The sequence below is a fragment of the Mesoplodon mirus genome (assembly GCF_964341445.2).
Source record: "Mesoplodon mirus genome assembly, chromosome: 9".
NCBI classification, from domain to species: domain Eukaryota; kingdom Metazoa; phylum Chordata; class Mammalia; order Artiodactyla; family Ziphiidae; genus Mesoplodon; species Mesoplodon mirus.
The window spans coordinates 98,235,182-98,255,946 of record NC_138985.1 but is presented as its reverse complement, the minus strand read 5'-3'; the positions used below and the strand labels follow the sequence as shown (position 1 = coordinate 98,255,946).

The 20,765-nt window shown below is 38.9% G+C and overlaps 1 protein-coding gene across 1 annotated transcript in view; it reads right to left on the bottom strand.

The window, feature by feature from the left end:
* Positions 1 to 10,225: 10,225 nt before the first annotated feature.
* The window catches only part of NUP205 (nucleoporin 205), an 81,992-nt gene continuing 71,452 nt past the window's right edge, over positions 10,226 to 20,765 (bottom strand). Inside the window, exons 39-43 of the mRNA XM_082631758.1 lie at positions 14,445 to 14,611; positions 12,376 to 12,499; positions 11,778 to 11,906; positions 11,121 to 11,194; positions 10,226 to 10,579 (exon numbers count right to left, since the gene is read on the bottom strand). Of these exons, the coding sequence (XP_082487884.1) occupies positions 10,427 to 10,579; positions 11,121 to 11,194; positions 11,778 to 11,906; positions 12,376 to 12,499; positions 14,445 to 14,611 (647 nt within the window). The 3' untranslated portion in view covers positions 10,226 to 10,426. The remainder of the gene's footprint in view (positions 10,580 to 11,120; positions 11,195 to 11,777; positions 11,907 to 12,375; positions 12,500 to 14,444; positions 14,612 to 20,765) is intronic.

The following is a 20,765-nucleotide window of genomic DNA, read 5'->3' as shown; positions in this document are numbered from 1 at the left end:
TGGCGGAGCTCCTCGGGATCACCTCCTGAACTGACCGCCCGGCGCGAGCGTGCGGGGTCAGGTAGGATCAAGTCCCAAGCCCCAAGCCGGGCTTGAATTAGCTTTGAACATTCAGATTCCAGGGCCCAGTCCTCAAATCCCGCTTCTGTAAAGCCGGGTCGGGGCCCAGGAATCTATATTATTAACCGGCATCGCCACACTTACGATGCACAGCCAGTCTTAGAACTCCCTGACCTAGAAGGATCACAGGAGGCGGTGGTTCCCATCCCCACGTGCAAAGTGAATCACCTGTGGAGCTTTTGCGATATACTCCACTGGGGCCCCACGCAGAGTTGTATTTTTCAAAAGCTCCACAGATATGCTGTGTAACCTTCGTTGAGGATCTGTGATAGAGGTTAAGTAGTAAGATGGAGGCCTTTGGAGTCTGGCACAGCTGGGTGCAATTCATGACTGCCATGCACTTCCTGGGGCAGCCAGAAACGAGTTACTTAACCTCCCTGAAGTTTGCTTTTCTTCAGTGTAAATGGGGCTAGCACCAGCTCCCTTGCTGAATTGTAGGGGGATCAAATGAGACAAGGTAAGGGATCCATAAATGCTTGTCATGTGTCGACTGTGGACAGTGAGCTCTGGAAGACCTCTTCCTGGCCTCTCTGCACACAGAGCTGCCACCTCCTACTCCTGGTCTTCGAATCCCTCTACAACCTCCATCAACACACACACTTATAAAGTAAGACCACCGTCTTCTCTTTGCTCTCAGCCTTTTGAATTCACCCTTATCTGCTATATTAAGTAGAACTCTGGTTTCAAATAATAAAAACAAAATCATATTAGCTTAAACCAAATGAGAGTGTATTATACAGTAGACAACAAGGAGGAATAGGAAAGCTATTAGGAATTAAGCAGCATTTTCTCTCCATTTCTGCCCTTCTCCATACATCTGTCTCATTGTTCTCTTTCTTTGCTTTACATTTCTTTTCTGCTTTCCAGAATATGGCCACTGTTACTTAAATTTACTCATTAAATGGTCCATCCAATAGAAAGACTGGATCACTCTTTCATTACTATTTTCAAATACCTGGGAAAGGAACGATGATTGGTGTCAGTTGCTTTCCAATCAACTGTATGTAACTAGAAGGGACAGGGTCTCTTTGAACTAAAGTGGCTGCCAAGAGGAAGGAGATGCTGGTAGATGGCTGTAACACACTCTACTTTCCAATATGTCTAGGTTAAAACTTGAGTCAGTCAAATCTTGACCAGGGCTTCTCAAAATTAATGTGCACTCAGATAACCTGGGGATCTTGTTAAACTGCAGATTCTAATTCAACATATCTGAGTTGGGTCCTGAGAGTCAGTATTTCTACTAAGCTCCTAAGAGATGCTGCTACTAGTGGTCTGTGAACCATGCTTTGAGTTACAAGACACCAGACTATAAGCTACATGAGGGTGAGGACTTTATTTGGTTCACAACTCCATTCCTAGTGCCCAGAAAGTGAACACAATATTTATTGAAATTCCTTGTATAAAACCTTGTCCCCGGGTGGGGCTTCCCTGGTGGCACAGTGGTTGAGAATCTGCCTGCCAATGCAGGGGACACGGGTTCGAGCCCTGGTCTGGGAGGATCCCATATGCCGCAGAGCAATTAGGCCCGTGAGCCACAACTACTGAGCCTGCGCGACTGGAGCTTGTGCTCCGCAGCGAGAGGCCGCGATAGTGAGAGGCCTGTGCACCGCGATGAAGAGTGGCCCCCGCTTGCCACAACTAGAGAAAGCCCTCGCACAGAAATGAAGACCCAACACAGCAAAAATAAATAAAATTAATAAACTCCTACCCCCAACATCTTAAAAAAAAAAAAACAAACCTGTCTCCTTCTTACAGATAAAGCCTTAAATGAAGTCTGGCTTTTCCCCTAAGGCCTTTCCAAAGGCTCTCTCTCCATAACCCCAAATAACCACGAGGCATGGAAAAGGCAGGATTCTTTGACTACTTTCAGGTTATTACTTTTTTTTTTTTTAGAAGATGTTGGGGGTAGGAGTTTATTAATTAATTTATTTATTTTTGCTGTGTTGTGTCTTCGTTTCTGTGTGAGGGCTTTCTCCAGTTGTGGCAAGCGGGGGCCACTCTTCATCATGGTGCGCAGGCCTCTCACTACGGCGGCCTCTCTTGTTGCAGAGCACAGGCTCCAGACGCGCAGGCTCAGTAGTTGTGGCTCACGGGCCTAGTTGCTCCGTGGCATGTGGGATCCTCCCAGACCAGGGCTCGAACCCGTGTCCCCTGCATTAGCAGGCAGATTCTCAACCACTGCGCCACCAGGGAAGCCCCAGGTTATTACTTAAATGTTCTCATATTTTAAAAACCGCCTTTAAAATTCACATCTTCCCTCTATCCCTTCACAATGCCTTAACTTATTGACTTCCTAGGCAGTCCCCCCATTCACTGAAGGTTTGGCATCTAACAGCCTTCCATTCAGTCTCAAGCTATCATCATCATGGGTGACTTCAAAGGCCATGAACACTTGTATGTTCAAAGAATCCTTACCTCTAATGACTTTGATCCTCACACCACTTCAGCAATCCACCATCATGTTCATAACCCACACTTTGTCACCTCCTGGACCTGCTCCACCTGTGAAGTATTACATTCCAAAATCCTACCTTCTATCCTATCAACTCTTTGACCTTAGCCAGATGTCCAGTCTCTCAGCTGTTCCATATTCTCACAAGCTATGAGCTTCCTCCTGGCTTCACCCTTTTCTATCTGGTCTAAACCCCCAAGAGATCAGAACTTCAATCAAGGACCATTAGCCTCAAATTTCATATCCATTGCCATTCTGTGATACTTGCCTTTCAAAATTTTAATTCTCGATCAGTCTGCCTTTTTCAGTTCCATACCAGTGATTCTGAGCATCAAATGCGTATAACATGGATCATTCAACAAATGATATGGATCTAATGAGGTTCACTGTTATTTTTCCACCTGGAAAAAATAATGTTGGGTTCCTACTTCACACTTTACACATAAATAAGTTACAGATAAATAACAACCTAAACAAAACAAAAAGAAATATTAAAATCACTAAAAAGGGAGAAATTCTTTTATAATTTCCAAATTTGAAGGTTTTTCACATGACCCACATGGTACAAAACCCAGAAGCCATAAAAGAAAAGACTGATAAAATCAACTACATACAAATAAAAAATTTTCTGTATGGCAGAAAGGAAGAGAGAGAGAGAAAAAGGAAGAAAAACATTATTTGTAAAATAAGTGACAAGGCCTAATTTTCTTTATGTAAAGAGCTCCCACAATTCATTGAGACCAACAATCCAATAAAATGTGGTCAAAGGACATGAACAGCTCATAGAAAAGGAAAAACAAATGGCTCAAACATATGGAAAGATACCCAGTGACGTTCACACTAAGAGAAATGTAAATTACTACCATAATGAGGTGTCATTTTTCTCCTGATTAGCAAAAATCAAAAAGCTTGATTATACAATGTATTGGAAAAAGTAGGGAAACAGGCATAGCTATACAGTACTAACGGGGATACAAATTTTTGTTGTTGGTGGGTTTTTTTTGGCTGTGTTGGGTCTTCGTTGCTGCGCGTGAGCTTTCTCTAGTTGCGGTGAGCGGGGGCTACTCTTCGTTGCGGTCTGTGGGCTTCTCATTGCGGTGGCTTCTCTTGTTGCAGAGCACGGGCTGTAGGCGCGTGGGCTTCAGTAGTTGTGGCTCACAGGCTCCAGAGCACAGGCTCAGTAGTTGTGGTGCACAGGCTTAGTTGTCCCGCAGCATGTGGGATCTTCCAGGACCAGGGCTCGAACCTGTGTCCCTTCATTGTAGGCGGATTCTTAACCGCTGAAGCACCAGGGAAGTCTGGAAACAAATTGTTAAAAACTTCTGTGGAGGACAATTTGGCCAAAACTATCAGAAGTGTAAATGAGCATATCCTTTATCTCAGCAATCGCATGAACTTGTGTATATTCAAAAACATTCATCGTGGCAAAAAAAAAAAAATAGAAATGTTAATAAGTAACTGAGTAAATCATGCTATATACATACACTGAAATACTGGGTGTATATGTGTGTTTGTGAGAGAGACAGAAAGAAAGGGAGAGGTTTTATATGTGTTGATATAGAAAGATCTTCAGTATAAGTGGAAAACAACAAAGTGTTAGTATGGCAAATAGAAAAAGAAGAAAGAAACATCATTTGTACCTATGACAAGGGACTAATTCCTTTATATAAAGAACTCCTACATATCTGAGGCATATGACAGAGGCAATATGACCGACTGGTGAGAAAGCATGGGCTATTCAATGAATCATAAAAAGAAAACTGATTATCCACATGGGAAAAAAGTAAGTAAAGTAAAACTAGATCATGCACATCCACATGCAAAAAAATGAATCTAGACACAGACCCGTCACCAAAATTAATCAAAATGGATCATAGACCTAAATATATAACACAAAACTATAAAACTCCTAGGAGATAACATAGGAGAAAACCTAGATAACCTTAGGTATAGTGGTGCCTTTTTCAATACAACACCAAACACACAATCCATGAACGAAATAAATGATAAGCTAGATTTTAATAAAATTAAAAACTTCTGCTCTGCAAAAGACATTATCAACAGAGATAGAAGACAAGCCATAAACTGGGAGAAAACATTCGCAAAAGATGAATCTGATACAGGACTGTTATCCAAAATACACAAAGAACTTTAAAACTCAACAATAAGAAAACAAACAACCTGATTTTAAAATGGACCAAAGACCTTTACAGACACCTCACCAAAGAAGATATACAGATGGCAAATAAACATATGAAAAGATGCTTCACATCATATGTCATCAGGGAAATGCAAATTAAAACAACAATGAGATATCACTACACATCAATTAGAATGGCCAAAATCCAGATCACTGATAGCAGCACCAAATGCTGGAGAGGATGTGGAACAATAGGAACTCTCATACACTGTTGGTGGGAATGCAAAATGGTACAGCCACTTTGGAACAGTTTAGTGGTTTCTTACAAAACTAAACATACTCTTACCATATGATCCAGCAATCGTGCTCCTTGGTATTTACCCAAAGGAGTTGAAAACTTATGTCCACACAAAAACCTGCACGTGGATGTTTACAGCAGCCTGGATCATAATTGCCAAAACTTGGAAACAACCACGATGTCCTTCAGTAGGTGAATGCATAAGTAAACTGGTATATCCAGATAACGGAATACTATTCAGTGCTTAAAAGAAAAAAAAAAAAGAGCTATCAAGCCACGAAAAGACATGGAGGAAGCTTAAATGCACATTACTAAGTGAAAAAAGCTAATCTGAAAAGGCTACTTACTATATGATTCCAACTATATGACATTCTGCAAAAGGTAACTATATGACATTATGTAGACAATAAAAAGGTCATTGGTTGCCAGGGCGGGTGGAGAAATGATTAGGCATAGGCAAATCGCGGAGGATTTTTAGAGCAGTGAAAATACGATGTACAATGTTACAGTGAAGGACATATGTCATTATACATTTGCCCAAACCCATAGAATGTACAACACCAAGAGTGAACCCTAAGATAAAGACCATGGACTTCAACTGGTTATGATGTGTCAGTGTAGGATGTAGGAACATCCTTGGTAAAAATGTACCTGGTGAGTGATGTTGGTAACAGGGGAGACTATGCAGGTGTAGCTATAGGGAGTATTTGGGAAATCTCTGTATCTTCCTCTTAATTTTGTTGTAAAACAAAAATTGCTCTTGGGGCTTCCCTGGTGGCGCAGTGGTTGAGAGTCCGCCTGCCGATGCAGGGGACACAGGTTCGTGCCCCGGTCTGGGAAGATCCCGCATGCCGCAGAGCGGCTGGGCCCGTGAGCCATGGCCGCTGAGCCTGCGCGTCCGGAGCCTGTGCTCCGCAACAGGAGAGGCCACAACAGTGAGAGGCCCGCGTACCGCAAAAAAAAAAAAAAAAAAAAAATTGCTCTTAAAAAAAGTATGACAATTGGAAGTGTTATCAATGGTGTGGATGAACAGGAGCCCTCACCCTATGGGTAGGAGCAAATTGGTATGACCCCTAAGAAAAATACTGCAATGTCTAGTGAAACTGAAGCATTTAATCTCCAACTCAGGATTTCCATTTCTAGTTGCATCATCCAGAGAAGCCCTCTTATATGTATGATAATCGTTATTGCAGCACTGCTGGCAATAGCAAAGCACTGGGAACTTAAACATCTACCAGCTCACCAATAGCAGAACGAATAAATTAGGGTATTTGTAAACTGCAATACTACAATTCCATAAGTATAATAAGTGAGCATGAGGGACTATCAAAAACACAATGTTAAACAAAACAAACAAAAAAACCAACCTGCAAATTGCTTCATAATATGATGACATGCTATGATGACACAGACGGTCCAGTTGTCAAGACTCCACACTTCCCATGCAGGGGGCATGGGTTCCATCCCTGGTCAGGGAACTAAGATCCCACATGCAGTGCAGCCAAAGAAAAGAAAAAAAAAAAAATAACCTGGTGATACACATATATAAATTAACAACCTGTAAAACAATACTTTGTAATGCCTATGAATACACCTATGTAGTGGAAGTATAAAGCATAAATGGGAAAGAACAACAACGAATGACTGATAATGTTTATCTCCAAGAAGGAGGGAGGGGAATGGGATCAGAGAATTCACAGGAGCCTCAACTGTATCTATATATTTTTTTAATTGAAGTATAGCTGACTTACAATACTCTCTTAGTTTCAGGTGTACAGCATAGTGATGTGATTCAGTAGTTTTGCAGATTACATTCCATTATAGGTCATTATAAGATAATGGGTATGATTTTCTGTGCTAAACCGTATATCCTTGTTGCTTATCTATTTTATATACAGGAGTTGTACAATATCTGTTAATCCCATACCCCTAATTTGTCCCTCCCCCTTCTCTCTCCCCTTTGGTAATCACAGGTTTTCTGTATCTGAGTCTGTTTCTGTCTCACATATACATTCATTTGTATTATTTTTTAGATTCCACATATAAATGACAGCATATATTTGTCTTTCATTGTCTGACATTTCACTAAGCATAATATTCTCTAGGTCCACCTATGTGGCTGCAAGTGGCAGTATTTCATTCTTTTCTATGGTTAATATTCCATTGTATATATACCACATCTTCTTAATCCAATTGTCTATTGATGGGCACTTGGGTTGCATCCATGTCCTGGCTATTGTAAATGGTGCTTCTATGAGCACTGGGGTGCATGTACCTTTTTGAATTAGTGTTTTCATTTTTTCTGGATATATACCCAGGAGTGGAACTGCTGGATCATATGATAGTTCTATTTTTAGTTTTTTAAGGAAATTCCACACTGTTTTCCATAGTGGCTGCACCAATTTACATTCCCCATATTTCTTTCTTTAGAAAGATCTACAGCAAATATAATTAATTTTAAGATTTGATAAAATTAGCTGTATGAAATGACAGAGTGAACAGAACACCTAGATGGGCGTTTATTACCTTGACTATATTATTTGTATGACTGAAACAGTATGCAATAAAAATATTTAATTGGAATGACTGATAAAAGCTATGGCTGAAAGATTTTTTAGAAACAAGATATTCATGGTCTCAGCGTATCAAGCCACAGATTACTCATTGCAATGGGAAACAGAGAACCTTTACAATAGAGATGGTTTGTCAAATACTACCATAACCAAATGACCAAACAATATAATGGGACAAACTGATACGTACCTCCTGATATGACACGCCGAGGCATATCACCTGAATAATTGCAGTATTCTTGCCAAAAATGTTTAACCTGAATCTAATAAAGAAAAACCAAATACCCTTTTCAAAACAGCTAAAAAAAGTCAATGTTGTAAAAGACCCTCTCCTCCCCCAAAAGACAGAGGAACTGTTTCAGAATGAAGGAAGCTAAAGAGATAATTAAATGTAATGTGTGATAATTAAATCCTGGGTTAAAAAAAAAAGTTCTAAAAGTACATTTTCAGGGCAACTGAGACAATGTGAATATGGACTAAACATTAGAAAATGTTGTTGGGAATTCCCTGGTGGTCCAGTGGTTAGGACTCCTCGCTCTCACTGCCAAAGGCCCAGGTTCAATCCCTGGTTGGGGAACTAAGATCCCACAAGCTGTGAGATACAGCCAAAAAAATTTAAAAAGGTAAACGTCTTTAAGTGTGATAATTGTATTGTGGTTAGGAAGGAAATATCCTTGTTCTTACCTGCTGAAATATTTAGTGATGAAGTGTCATGATGTCTACGACCTACTTTCAAATAGTTAAGGAAGCAAACCAGTATATATACATATTAAAAAAATGAGATAAAGCAAATGTGCAAAATGTTGATAACTGATGAAGCTAGGTGAAAGGTATATGGGTTCATTACTTTTCTTTCAACTTTTATGAAGATTCAAAGTTTGTCAAAATAAGTTGGGAAAACAATAGACAAATACTTAGAAAAGACTAGATTGTGTATGACTGCTTTTATAAATAGCTCAGCTAAAGCTCAGACAGCTATATTTAAACATCACTAATTTATCAAAACTAAAACACTAATAACTAGGAAGAAGGTACTCACCTCTTTTTGATTTCCTAATTCCACCAAACTAATTAACTCAGTAAAAACAACATATTAAGATCCTATATTTATTTAGTATTGTTGAGGAATAGATGAATCTACCTTTTTTTTTTTTTTTTTTTTTTTTTTTGTGGTACGTGGGCCTCCCACTGCTGTGGCTTCTCCCGTTGCGGAGCACAGGCTCCGGACGCGCAGGCTCAGCGGCCATGGTTCACGGGCCCAGCCGCTCCGCGGCATGTGGGATCCTCCCAGACCGGGGCACGAACCCGCGTTCTCTGCATCGGCAGGCGGACTCTCAACCACTGCGCCACCAGGGAAGCCCGATGAATCTACCTTTAAATGCTAAAACTTTTTTAAACAAGCCATCTAAAATCTCGTTCAATCTCCTTTGCTTTGCTGAAGAGCACATGCTGCATAAAACAGCCTCTCTCCACGCCCCAGGGAACAGTGCTGAGTCAGGCGGCGTGGGCCTTGAGTGCTGGCCTCTCCCCGTCGTATTTGTTACACAAACAGCATTTCTGGTCAGTCTTTTAAGTAGCATACGTGCAGCTGCAATCCTTCCTTCTTCTCCCTCCCACACACTTCTCCACTGCCCTAACTTTTGACCCCCAGTCTGCTGTAATTTTGGAAGAAATGATGGGAAAACAAAATAAAGAAGCTTAGTAAATCCCAAAGCGTAACTAATTCCAAATTAGCTAATATCTCTGTCCTGCAGAAGGCTTCACACTTCAGAGGTTTATAAGATGCTTTGAATCTGTGCCCCAAGCTCTTTTTGATTATTTCTGTGTTCATGCCTGTGTTCCACGTGATAAAGTTTACCATATGCCTCACCAGTGGAGCAGCAGTCAGTATTACTATATCTTGGACCAGTTAATTATTCATTCACATCCCTCTAAGAATGCTATTTATTAACAGGATGCTTTCCAGCTAAGGCTTGATATTTATAAGTGGTAGGCAGTAGATTAATTTCAAAATACAATAACAATGACAAAGCCTTTTATAAATGCTTAAAAAGCCATGGAAATTTTATTATAAGATTAAGGGAAAAAACCCCATAACACCATAGAACTAAGTGTTAATTTTCTGCCACTACCTGAGAGTCAAGACTCTTTCCCCTCTCAGCAGTCTCTTCTATATATCAGGCTGAAATAATTTTTGGCTGGAAACGGGAAAACAGACTTTCAGATGAGGTAGTCACGTGCACATAAATACTATCGGGCAAGAAATAGAGTGGTGATTGGGTAAATTCTTTTTCTCTAACTGCAGCCATCCTATTAACTATATGAGAAATACAGGCAGATGATTTATTTGAAAAGTTCCACAGATATTTTAAGGAACAAATGCAAGTGATTATTTTGTCATTTACATGCAGAAAAGAAAAAATAATTTTAGTAAAGAGATGGCCTGACTTTAAAGAGCATTATCATAAAAAGTGTATTGTAGCTACAAAGAGAGAAAAAATTAGAATTTTCAGACCATGCCTTTAATTTAGCATTCCGAATAACACCCCTGGGGGAAAACCATCACTGTGGAAGGATTATTTGTTGAATTCCTGATAATATTGACCATATTCTAGATAAAATTTTAAGAGACTGACCACATATTTGTTTTTTCTAAAAAGTATTTATTTATTTATTTATTACTAGTGAGGACGACACCAGGCAAAGAAGTTTACAGAAAAGAAGTCCATATATAAAGAAAGAAATAGCAAAATATCTTTTGGCCATAATTTAGAAAGAAACTATAAAAAGGAGACAGTTTTCCCCAATTCCTCTCTTCCTCAGAAGAGCATAAGCACGGGCTCTCAGTTCCGTGATATCCTCAGCAAGCCTCGGATACGTCTGACAAGAGCTTGTATGAAACTATAGCGAGATCGAACTTTTGAATATAATCCTTCAATGTCCAGAAGTTTCTTTTGTAGTGATTCTCCGAAAGCACTGATGGCATCAGCCTGAAGCTACAAGTAACGCAGGTGACATTTCATTATTAAGTAGTCTCAAATACTTCTTTTATTCTATGTCTTCCTATTTAAAATACCTTTGAATTTTTGTAATGTGGTCCTTTCCCAAGTGCCAAATTAACTCAACATTCACATTTTCCACCCTAGAATTTACTGGTATGATACTAATGTTTTTCCTTCTTTCCCTTGTTGTATAAATGTGTAAAACTTAAAATTTGCTTTCCAGATCATGATGCTTACCCTTGCTGAACTCTTACTATGTTCTACGCACTACCCTACGAGTCTCACACATGAAGCCTCATTTAATTCTGACAAAATGCTTAGAGGTTGAATTATCATTCCCATTTCTGAGCTGAGGAAATGGAGGCTCAGAAGCTAAGTAAATTGTTCTGAGTCACGTAGCTAATAGGTGGCTATGCTAGAATTCAAGCCAGGTCTTTGTATGCAAACTTGAAAACTATTATCTTACTAATATACCAGGCTTTCCCTTTTTACTTTCAAAAAAAAAAAAACAAAGAGTATGAGAATAGAACCTTACCTGGTCTATATCATGTTGGCTCACTACAGTCAGCCCACTTCTAAAATCCAGATTGCTTTCTGAAGCGAAGGAATCTAGAGATAAAGACACAGTCAAACCAGCTTTGCAGGTGTGTGTCTACTACACAATGGAAGAACCTGATGACAATGAACCACAGCGCCGTGAAAAGCATGGGTCAAGACTGAGAACTCTATTTCAGCTTTCAGTAAATGGAAGCCCCTAGGAAGCATTTCACTGTTCTAGGCCAGGGTTCTCAAGCTTTCCTTGTCTTTCTTGCCACCTAAGGGATCCAATACACGCTCATCAGTCACAGAAGTTCCCTCGAGCAACAAGAATCATGGCCTAGGCTGACCCATGTCCATTCTTCTGGAAAATTATTTGTGATCAGAGGACTCTGGACCTGGGTCAGCCATTAACTGCAAGAAGCTGAGGAGCAGCTGAAGGCAGCCTCTACAACGCTCTTGTGCTCCACACAATTTCCCATGGACAGAAGGGAAAATACAAAACATAGCTATGCCTAGTAACTAAGTAGCTCTTGATTACCTAGTCCACCCTTAGTAACCTGAACAGTAAAAAGTAGATTAAATGTAACTAGTTTTTTAAGGTGCTAAAATCTATAGGCATTTATGGTTCACTAATTTTCAGAATAAAGTTTACCTTGTAGTCTTCTGCTTTTAAATAAGGTCCTGGAGGCAAATAAGGAGTCTTGAGAATCCGTGGGTGTGCAATGTAACAAGTAGTACTCCAGATGGCGCCAGAGAATAAACAGGCAGGTCTCTATGATAACTATAGAGGAGAGCTCAGATTTAAGGAAAACAATCTCATCATATGATTTTGCAAAACAGTTTCTGAGCAGGAGGGAAAAGAAGAGACTGCACCATTCAGTGATGTACCACAGCCTCAGTCTAATAAACCGGATGTAAGGTCTCTCCAGAAAGCAGCAAGATGTGCTGAGAGGAAGGAGGTGGAAACTGTGGGATGCTGTGCCAGCATAGCCTTCAGTGTCCTTGTCTCCTGTCTGGACAGAAAGTGTCTGTGTATATTATGAGGATTACTAGTTACTCTAAAAGGTAAGAAAAATATTTTCAATTTAGAAATATATCACACATTTAACTAGAAAAAAACTAACAGTAATTATGTCCCTTTCCACATGATTTTGATACCCAAATAATGTGAAAATAAGTAAACAGTTCCCACATTTGAAAATTCTCTTAAAGGTCACCCTTCAAGCCCCACTATGATCCATTAAGGATACAAGAACAAAGGGAGAGCAGTTTAGCTCGATTGTTGATCAGCTTCACCAAACGGCGTCTTGCTAGAACATATTTCTGGGTAGTGGAGATTTTATCAACACCAGTAGGCATCACAGACTGACACAACTAAGAAAAAAAACAAACAGTATTAAGAATGACATATATTGTAACAAAAATTTAATGAAAATCTATATACTATAAGTAGTTACTTATGATACGTACTGTGAAACACATTCAAATAAATTTAAACATCCTTGCAGACAAGAGTTAATTATCTAATTAGGAAGCTAGTAATTTAAAAAAACGAGAGCCAAAGAAGCAGTTGAATTCACAAATGAACGTTCATCTGCTGCTTTTTGAAAGTCCAGTCCCTGAAACAGACATTTCCAATCTGCTGATGGGCCAACCAATCCTGAATTTCTTGTCAAATTAAAATAAAACAAAACAAAACAGTGGGATTTCCAAGCAGTAAGTGTCACAATGCCGTGTGGAGAATTTCTGTAACAGCTGTCAGGTATCTTCTGAAGAAAATGTGAATTAGACTTGTAGAGCATAATATATAAGATCATCAACCAGAACCTCCCCTCTCCATCTAGCACACTTGCAAGCACAATGGGTCAATTTAACGTGCAGACCCTGGGCTTGGCGGCAGGTGTTCTGCAGTGGGACTGGGGGAGTGCCACATGCTTTTCTGTGATGCTGCAGCTCCTCCCGTGCGTACTAGCATCACCCGTGAGCTGTGCACGACAGGGAAGGACTGCCGGGTGTAAACCACACAATTTCAGGGATTACCTGAACCCAGTCAGTGACATCTGCCTCAACCTGTACTTGCTAGCTGTGTGGCTTTGGATAAGTTAGTCAATCTTTCAGTGCCTCAGCTTCCTCATCTGAGAAATAGGAGACACAACAATATCTGCCTAAGGTATTCAGGTAGAATATGTAGCTCATGGCTTGGCACATCATAAACTCTCAATAAATGTCCCCTAGAATTATAAGAATGGTAAAAGGGAGTAGGCTCTGACTACTCTTAAGAGTGACATGGTGTTTTTCAGAAAACCTGGTGTGAACCAGGAATGGCAAAATGGCTCAACATGCAGGCTGCCACAAAAGACACCACGAAGCTTCAGCACTGGCCAAGGGAAGCCTTATAGCTTAGCTGTGCCAAATGGAAAGAAAGGCAGGCTACTTAGAGAGCAGGCCCAGTAACTCAGCATCTTTAGTAACAGTAAGTGCCAGGGTATGATTCTGGATCATTGAGAGAAGGCAGTCAAGTCTGATATGCCATCTCATTTGTCCGAAAAATTCACTTAACAGATATTGAAAATGCTGAAGGAACAGAGACATCTTACCTAAGGAATCACTTCCAACTGAAAAAGCATCTGCACCTAAGTTTCTCAGCACAGATTTTTAGAGTATAAATTACCAAACTCTTTATTCAAAGGCCAGCTGCCGAAATTTCTACTGAATAGCAGGTGGTTTTCTTGAACAGGTACAACTTCCTGTCACTCATTCAAGAGTTTCTATGCTCATGAGGTGTGCTGCTTAGGTGAGGAACTCTTCTTCAAGCCACACAGAGCTCTGAGTCATTGTAATTCCTTTCATCTCACTGCATGCATCATCTTTACCTACAAGTCTGACACCAGGCCCCTTGTCCTTATCAGTAAAAACAATGGCTTCTCAAAAGTCTCCATCGCTTGGGACTTCCCTGATGGTCCAGTGGTAAAGAATCTGCCTCATAATGCTGGGGGTGCAGGTTCCATCCCTGGTCAGGGAACTAGGATCCCACACGCCGCAGGGCAGCTGAGCCCGCACGCCAAAACTGCTGAGCTCGTGCGCCTCAACTAGAGAGCCTGCATGCCGCAAACTGCAGAGCCCAGGCGCTCTGGAGCCCACGAGCCACAACTAGAGAGAGAAGGCCTGCACGCCACAATGAGAGAGGCCCGCACACCACAACGAAGAGCCCGAGTGCCGTAACTAAGACCCGACGCAGCCAAAAATAAATAAAATAAATAAATAATAAAATAAATCTTAAAAAAATAAAAGTATCTACTGCTCATTATAAGATTTATACCTCTTTTATCTCATCTGGGGGAAGTTGTTCCACGTTCTGTAGCTTGTTGACACTCCGTCGATGACTGTCATAATAGCTGAAGAAATCATTAGCGCTCTGTTTCAGCAGGTAGACAATAATGCCCAAACCAGGTAGGCGCCAGTATGGAATCACTGGAGCTTGGGTATCTAATAGAGTTGATAAAAAACAATGTTCTACTTATAGCCATTTTATATGAATCTCAAATGACCTGTTTTTTTTTTAAAAAAAGGAAACCCAGGAATTTAAGGGCATGTAAACTATTATTAAAACCAGTCCAAGACTACTTTTAAATACCATTGACAGTTCAAAGGAGTGGTTAGGAGCTACTGTAATGAGGTAGGTACATAATGCTGGAGCCTTGAGACAATAAGGAAATCTGGCTGATGGACACTGAGACAGCTTACCCTTTACTGGGTGAAGACCTCTTTGAGAACTCTAGAAGTTATAAACCTTTACACCCATCTCTCCACCACCCCCCACCCCGTGCACACAAGTACAGTTTATAGTTTCCTGACCCCAGGTGAATAACTCCTGCCTTGCCCTGTGGCTCTACTTATATGGACTCATTTCCAGTCTGCATCTTTCTGGTTGCTGAGTTCCCAGATCAAAGTTATTCTTACAAAGAGACAAGGAGAACACTAACAAATAGTTAAAAAATAGATAATTAAATTTAAAGTTTAGTAAGTCTTCTACCACAATAACTCCATTTGGATAGCAAAACAAAATGGTCTGCCTTTTACTTGACGACTTTCTGATGAAGGTATAAAAGAAAAACGTGATGTTGGAAAAGCTGTTTGCAGAGGGAAGAAAAACAAGGCGAGCAATAATGTTCCTATTCTATTGATAGAGACGGTTTGTGTGATGCAAGTAAAGCAATTTCCCCTTGTGACTGAGGAATTTCTTTGAGAAACACCTTGGTAATTTCAGGTTTAATATGCAGATAATCTTTGTTTAATGGCCCCAACTGCCATGAACACTGAAGGAGAGATCTACATTTGCTTCCTTCACTGCCACCCCCTTGAACTTTGCTCCAAAGTCCAATCTCATAGACCTTCATGTGGAGGGGAAAAGAGAAAAGAGTCCCTTGTCAGTGGATTCTGCCACCAAAAAAATATCCTATACTCATCTGATTTGCCAATTCTCCTTCACCAGTCTCAGTGAAGATACGACAATCTTTATGATACAGGTCATCACACAGTGCCTTCTTCTAGTGAAATTAGGTACGCTGGTCCCCAGACATTTGTGTGACCTCAACTTGATAGGAAGCTATCCATAAATATGATGGTCTAATGCTGAGAGTATTCCAAATCACTTCAGGAGTTCTTATATACCAACTTGCTTAAGACTAGAAAATATTAGAGCATTCAGAGGCACCAGACTTAGACATCAGATGAGGATGGCCCATGAGATATATAACTACAGAAACAGATTCTGCAGAAAAGACCATGAAGTCAAAGAAGTGGAAGTGCTACAGAAAAGGGTTCCTTGATCACAAGTAATAGTAAATATACTAGAGGATAACAATAATACAAGAGCAATAATAAGAATAATAATAATAGCTAACATTGATGTCATGCCAAGCACCAGGCACTGTTCTAAAGCACTTTACACATATTAACACATTTAATCCTTACAATAATTCATCAGAGGGAGCTTGTTATTACTTCCACTTTATAGACAAGGAAACTGAGGCACAAAGAGATAAGTCATTTTTCTTAAGTCACTTGTAGCACTGGGATTTAAATCCAGGCAGTTCATCATCAGTCTGTGCTCTTAACCACTAGGTTAAACTATGTCTCTATAACTAAATATTCTAGAACCTACCAGATACCTACCCACTCATATGTCTAGAATTGGCAGAGAAGAATATGCTTATTAACCCTTAAAAAAGTCTGAAGAAAAAGACCAATTTATAAGGTTTCATAAAGTTCATCTTTAAGTATTAAAGATCAAAAAATGACATGGTATGCAAAAGACTGGCTCAAAATGATAAGAAACTAATGAAATTTTAATAATTATTAGTGATATTAATGTTTTGAAGAATAAATGACAAAATTAGAATTTTGTTTGAAAAATCTTATGCTCAGGTTAAGTTTGTTTTAAAAAGTTAGATTCAAAGGGGAAGAAAAGGATTGCCCTCTTGAGGCAGAGTTAGAGGTCTGCATCAAGCTATAGACCTACAGGGATTAGTAAACAGATTCATGATCATTTACAAACTCCCAGACAGAAAGGGGGACACAGCAGGTTAAATGTCACGGCTACGTGGTAGGAAAACCACTCTTCTGAATGAAAAGGGGTCTTTGAGTAGGATTCCCAATCATTCCATGCCCCTCCAAGTGAAGAAGACCTCCTTTTTCCTATTTGCCGAGCCACCTGAACTAGCACTTTTCCCTCATGCCGGTGAGGCTGCACCTTTGTAGTCTAGTGATCTTCCTGGCAGCAAACTTTTTGAATATAGGAGAAAGCTAGAACTATGTAGAATTAATTTGCTTAACTAAGTCAAAGAAATTGTTTTATATATCCAGTTTGAATGATTTAAGCACTTTACTCTATAAAATATTACTATAAATCTTTATAGTTACTTCCTCAATTTCTTTAAGACATACTCTCACCCAAGCCTACTCCAAATGAATCACTGAATGACAGGTATTGTTAAGTAAAGGTATCTTATGAGGTTTTAAGAACTTCTGTTTCCAAATATGTCAAACTAAGACCATACCAGACAACAGCCCACTCCCTGCTCATGGCAGAAAATAAAAAACCTAGACATAACACAAAAAATAACTACCTAAAGTTACCAAAGTAAATAGAAGCAGACAGACGCTGGTAGGGAGAGTGCAGGCGCACTGGAAAGAGGGCAGATGGAACCTGTACAACTCTAAGCTCTCAGCTCATGGCCTTCGGCCCGGGGCTAAGTACACCCAGCAGTAGCACAAGCAACACAATGCAGAAGCAGGAGTGCTGATGAAAAAAGCACAGTCATTAACGCCTGACAAACCAAAAAAAGAGAAGCCGGGAAACCATGACCAGTGAAGAAAGTTTTAGGGGAATCCCGGAAGAGTAGACAGGGGATCCCTATAGCTACCCACATCACTAACTGAACCATGCACGTAACACACTCAAAACATCTCAGCTAAAGGCAAAAGACATAAACTGACGCAGCACCTGTCACCCAAGAAACAAGTGTTCACAGGTCAAAATAGCCAAGGTAATTAAGCCAAAACAAAAGAAAAACACCATACAGGGAAAAAATAATGGAATCTAGAACCTTCAAACCTTTGTAATGTCCAGTATACAATTTTAAATACCCAACATATAAACAACTAAGAAAATGGAACACATTCTCGAGGGACAAGAAAACCAAGCAAGTCGAATCCCTGATAAACCAGATGTTGGTAACTAATGAATGAGCGTTTTAAAGTAGCTATTATAACTGAGGGAAAACAAACAATGAAAACATAGTTAATCTCAGTAGAGAAAATAGAAATGAGATAAGAGAATCAAACAAAATTTCTAAAACTGAAAAATACAATTTCTGAAATAAAAAAAATTCACTGGATATATTTTGCCAAATAGAGCTTATTGAGGAAAGAATAAGTGAACTTGAAGATAAAGCAACTGAAGTGGTCAAAAGGCACAAACTTCCAGTTTTAAGATAAATAAGCACTAGGGATGTAATGTACCATGCAATAAATATAATTCACACTGCTCTATGTCATGCATAAAAGTTGTTGGGAGAGTAAATCCTAAGGGTCCTCATCACAAGGAAAAAAATTTTTCCCCTTTTGTGTTGTATCTATATGAGATGATGGATGTTCACTAAACTTATTGTGATAACCATTTCATGATGTATGTAAGTCAGATCATTATGCTGTACACCTTAAACTTATACAGTGTATGTCAATTATATCTCAATAAAACTGGAAGAAAAAAATTCCAGTCTTCAATTATCTGTAAATATAGTTGCTAACATAAAATTTACATATTCATATGATACCAAGATATAAACAAAAAATTACAAGGAAGAATGTTTGCAAAAAATAAATGATCTGCCCATTACATTTACCTTCAGGGCCTTGAAATCATGCTAACACACATAAACTGTAATGCAACTTTACATGAGATAGTAAATCAAATAATAAAAAAGTATAGCAAATGTTCTCATCCTATTTCTTATAAATAAAGAGCATTACAAAAAAAAAACCATAGTATCAAACCATCCAATATATGTTTGAAGAGAATGGGGCTGAAAATATTTGAAGAAAAAACAGTCAAAATTTCCCCAAAATTGATAAAACAAAGAAATGTATAGATAAAAAATTCTCAACAACACTAAACGGAATAAACACAAATATGCCCACACCAAGGTACGTTAACAGTCAAACTGTTTAAAGAGGAAGAGCACATCTCAAGAGCAGCAACAGAAAAACAAAACTTTACATATAGAGGAACAATATTCCCATCAATGACTGACTTCTCATTAGAAATCATGGAAGACAAAAGAAAGTGAAACCATATCTTTAAAGTACAGAAAGCACAAAACTACCAGCTCAGAATTCTATATCCAGCAGAATTATCCTGCAAGAATGAAGGCAAAATCAAGACATTTTCAATAAAAGAAAGTTAAGAGAATTCATCACTAACGGACCTGTACTTATATAAGAAATTTTTCAGCCTGAAGGGAAATAACACCACGTGGAAACTCTGATCATTGAGAAAGAATAAAGAGCATCAAATGTGTTTAACATCTAAATAAATGCAAAAGACTATTTTTTTCTTTTTTACCCTTTTGTTCTTTACTTATAAAGCAATAAATTGTTTGAAATAAAAATTATTGTCTAAGGGAATTTATAGTGTATGTAGATGTAATACATGTAACAATTGTAACATAAAAGAAGGGGGGAACGTGGGCCTATACAGCTGTAAGAGTTGTAAATTTTGAATGAAGTGGTACTCTATTAACAATAAATAGGCTGTGAAAAACTATGGCAACACCTAAAAAAAAAATAATAATACAAAGAAGTGTAGGTAAAAACCCGATAGTAAAATTAAAATCAAATTCTATAAAACATTTTTTTTAAAGCAGGTAAGGAAAAATAAAAAAAACAAAGGAGGTAGAAAGCAATTAATAAGTAGAAAACAATTAAATGATAGACCCAAATCCAATCGTATCAATAATTACACTAGGGCTTCCCTGGTGGCGCAGTGGTTGAGAGTCCGCCTGCCGATGCAGGGGACACGGGTTCGTGCCCCGATCCCGGAAGATCCCACATGCCGCGGAGCGGCTGGGCCCGCGAGCCATGGCCGCGGAGCCTGTGTGTCCGGAGCCTGTGCTCCGCAACGGGAGAGGCCACAGCAGTGAGAGGCCCGCGTACAGCAAAAAAAAAAAAAAAAAAAAAAAAAAAAAAAAAAAAAAAAAAAAATAATTACACTAAATATTAAAGGACTAAACACATCACTAAAAGCAGAGATAGTCAAAATGGATTAAAGAAAAAAAAGACTCAACTCTCTGTGTACAAGAGATGCACTTTAAACATAAAAACATGGATAGGATGAAAATAAATGGACAGAAAGAAATAAACCATGTAAACCATAAGCATAAGATATTTTGAAAAAGAAGAACAAAGCTAGAGGATTTAAACCACCTGATTTCAAGGTGGTTTTTATTGTTGATATAAAGCTATTGAAGAATAAGTATATAAAGACAGTGTGTATAAAGTATATAAAGACAGTGTGGTATTAAGAGAAAGAACAGACATACAGATTAATGGAACAGAATCGAGAGTCCAAAATAAACCCAAATTTATGTGGTCAATTGATTTTTGAGAAAAGGTATCAAAGTAATCCAAACAGAAAAAGATAATCTTTTCAACAAATGGTACTAAAACTGGACACAGGCTCATCACTAGTCATCAAGGAAATGCTAATTAAAATCACAGTGAGATATCACAACACAACCACTAGAATGGCTGACAAACCAAGCATTGGCAAGGATGTGGATCAGCTAGAACTCTTATACATGGCTGGTAGGAATGCAAAATGATTGTACTTTGTAAAACAGAATGGCAGCATCTTATTTAGTTAAACATACCACAGAAGCCAGCAATTGCATTCTTAGGTATCTAATCAAAAGATATGAAAACATTATGTCCACATAAAGATTTATATCCAAATATTCATAGTAGCATTATTCACAATAGCTAAAAATCTGGAAATAACCCAAATGTCTATCAACTAGTGAAGAGATATATTATGGTATATTTTTAATATGGAATACCAGCCAGAAATAAAAAGGAACAA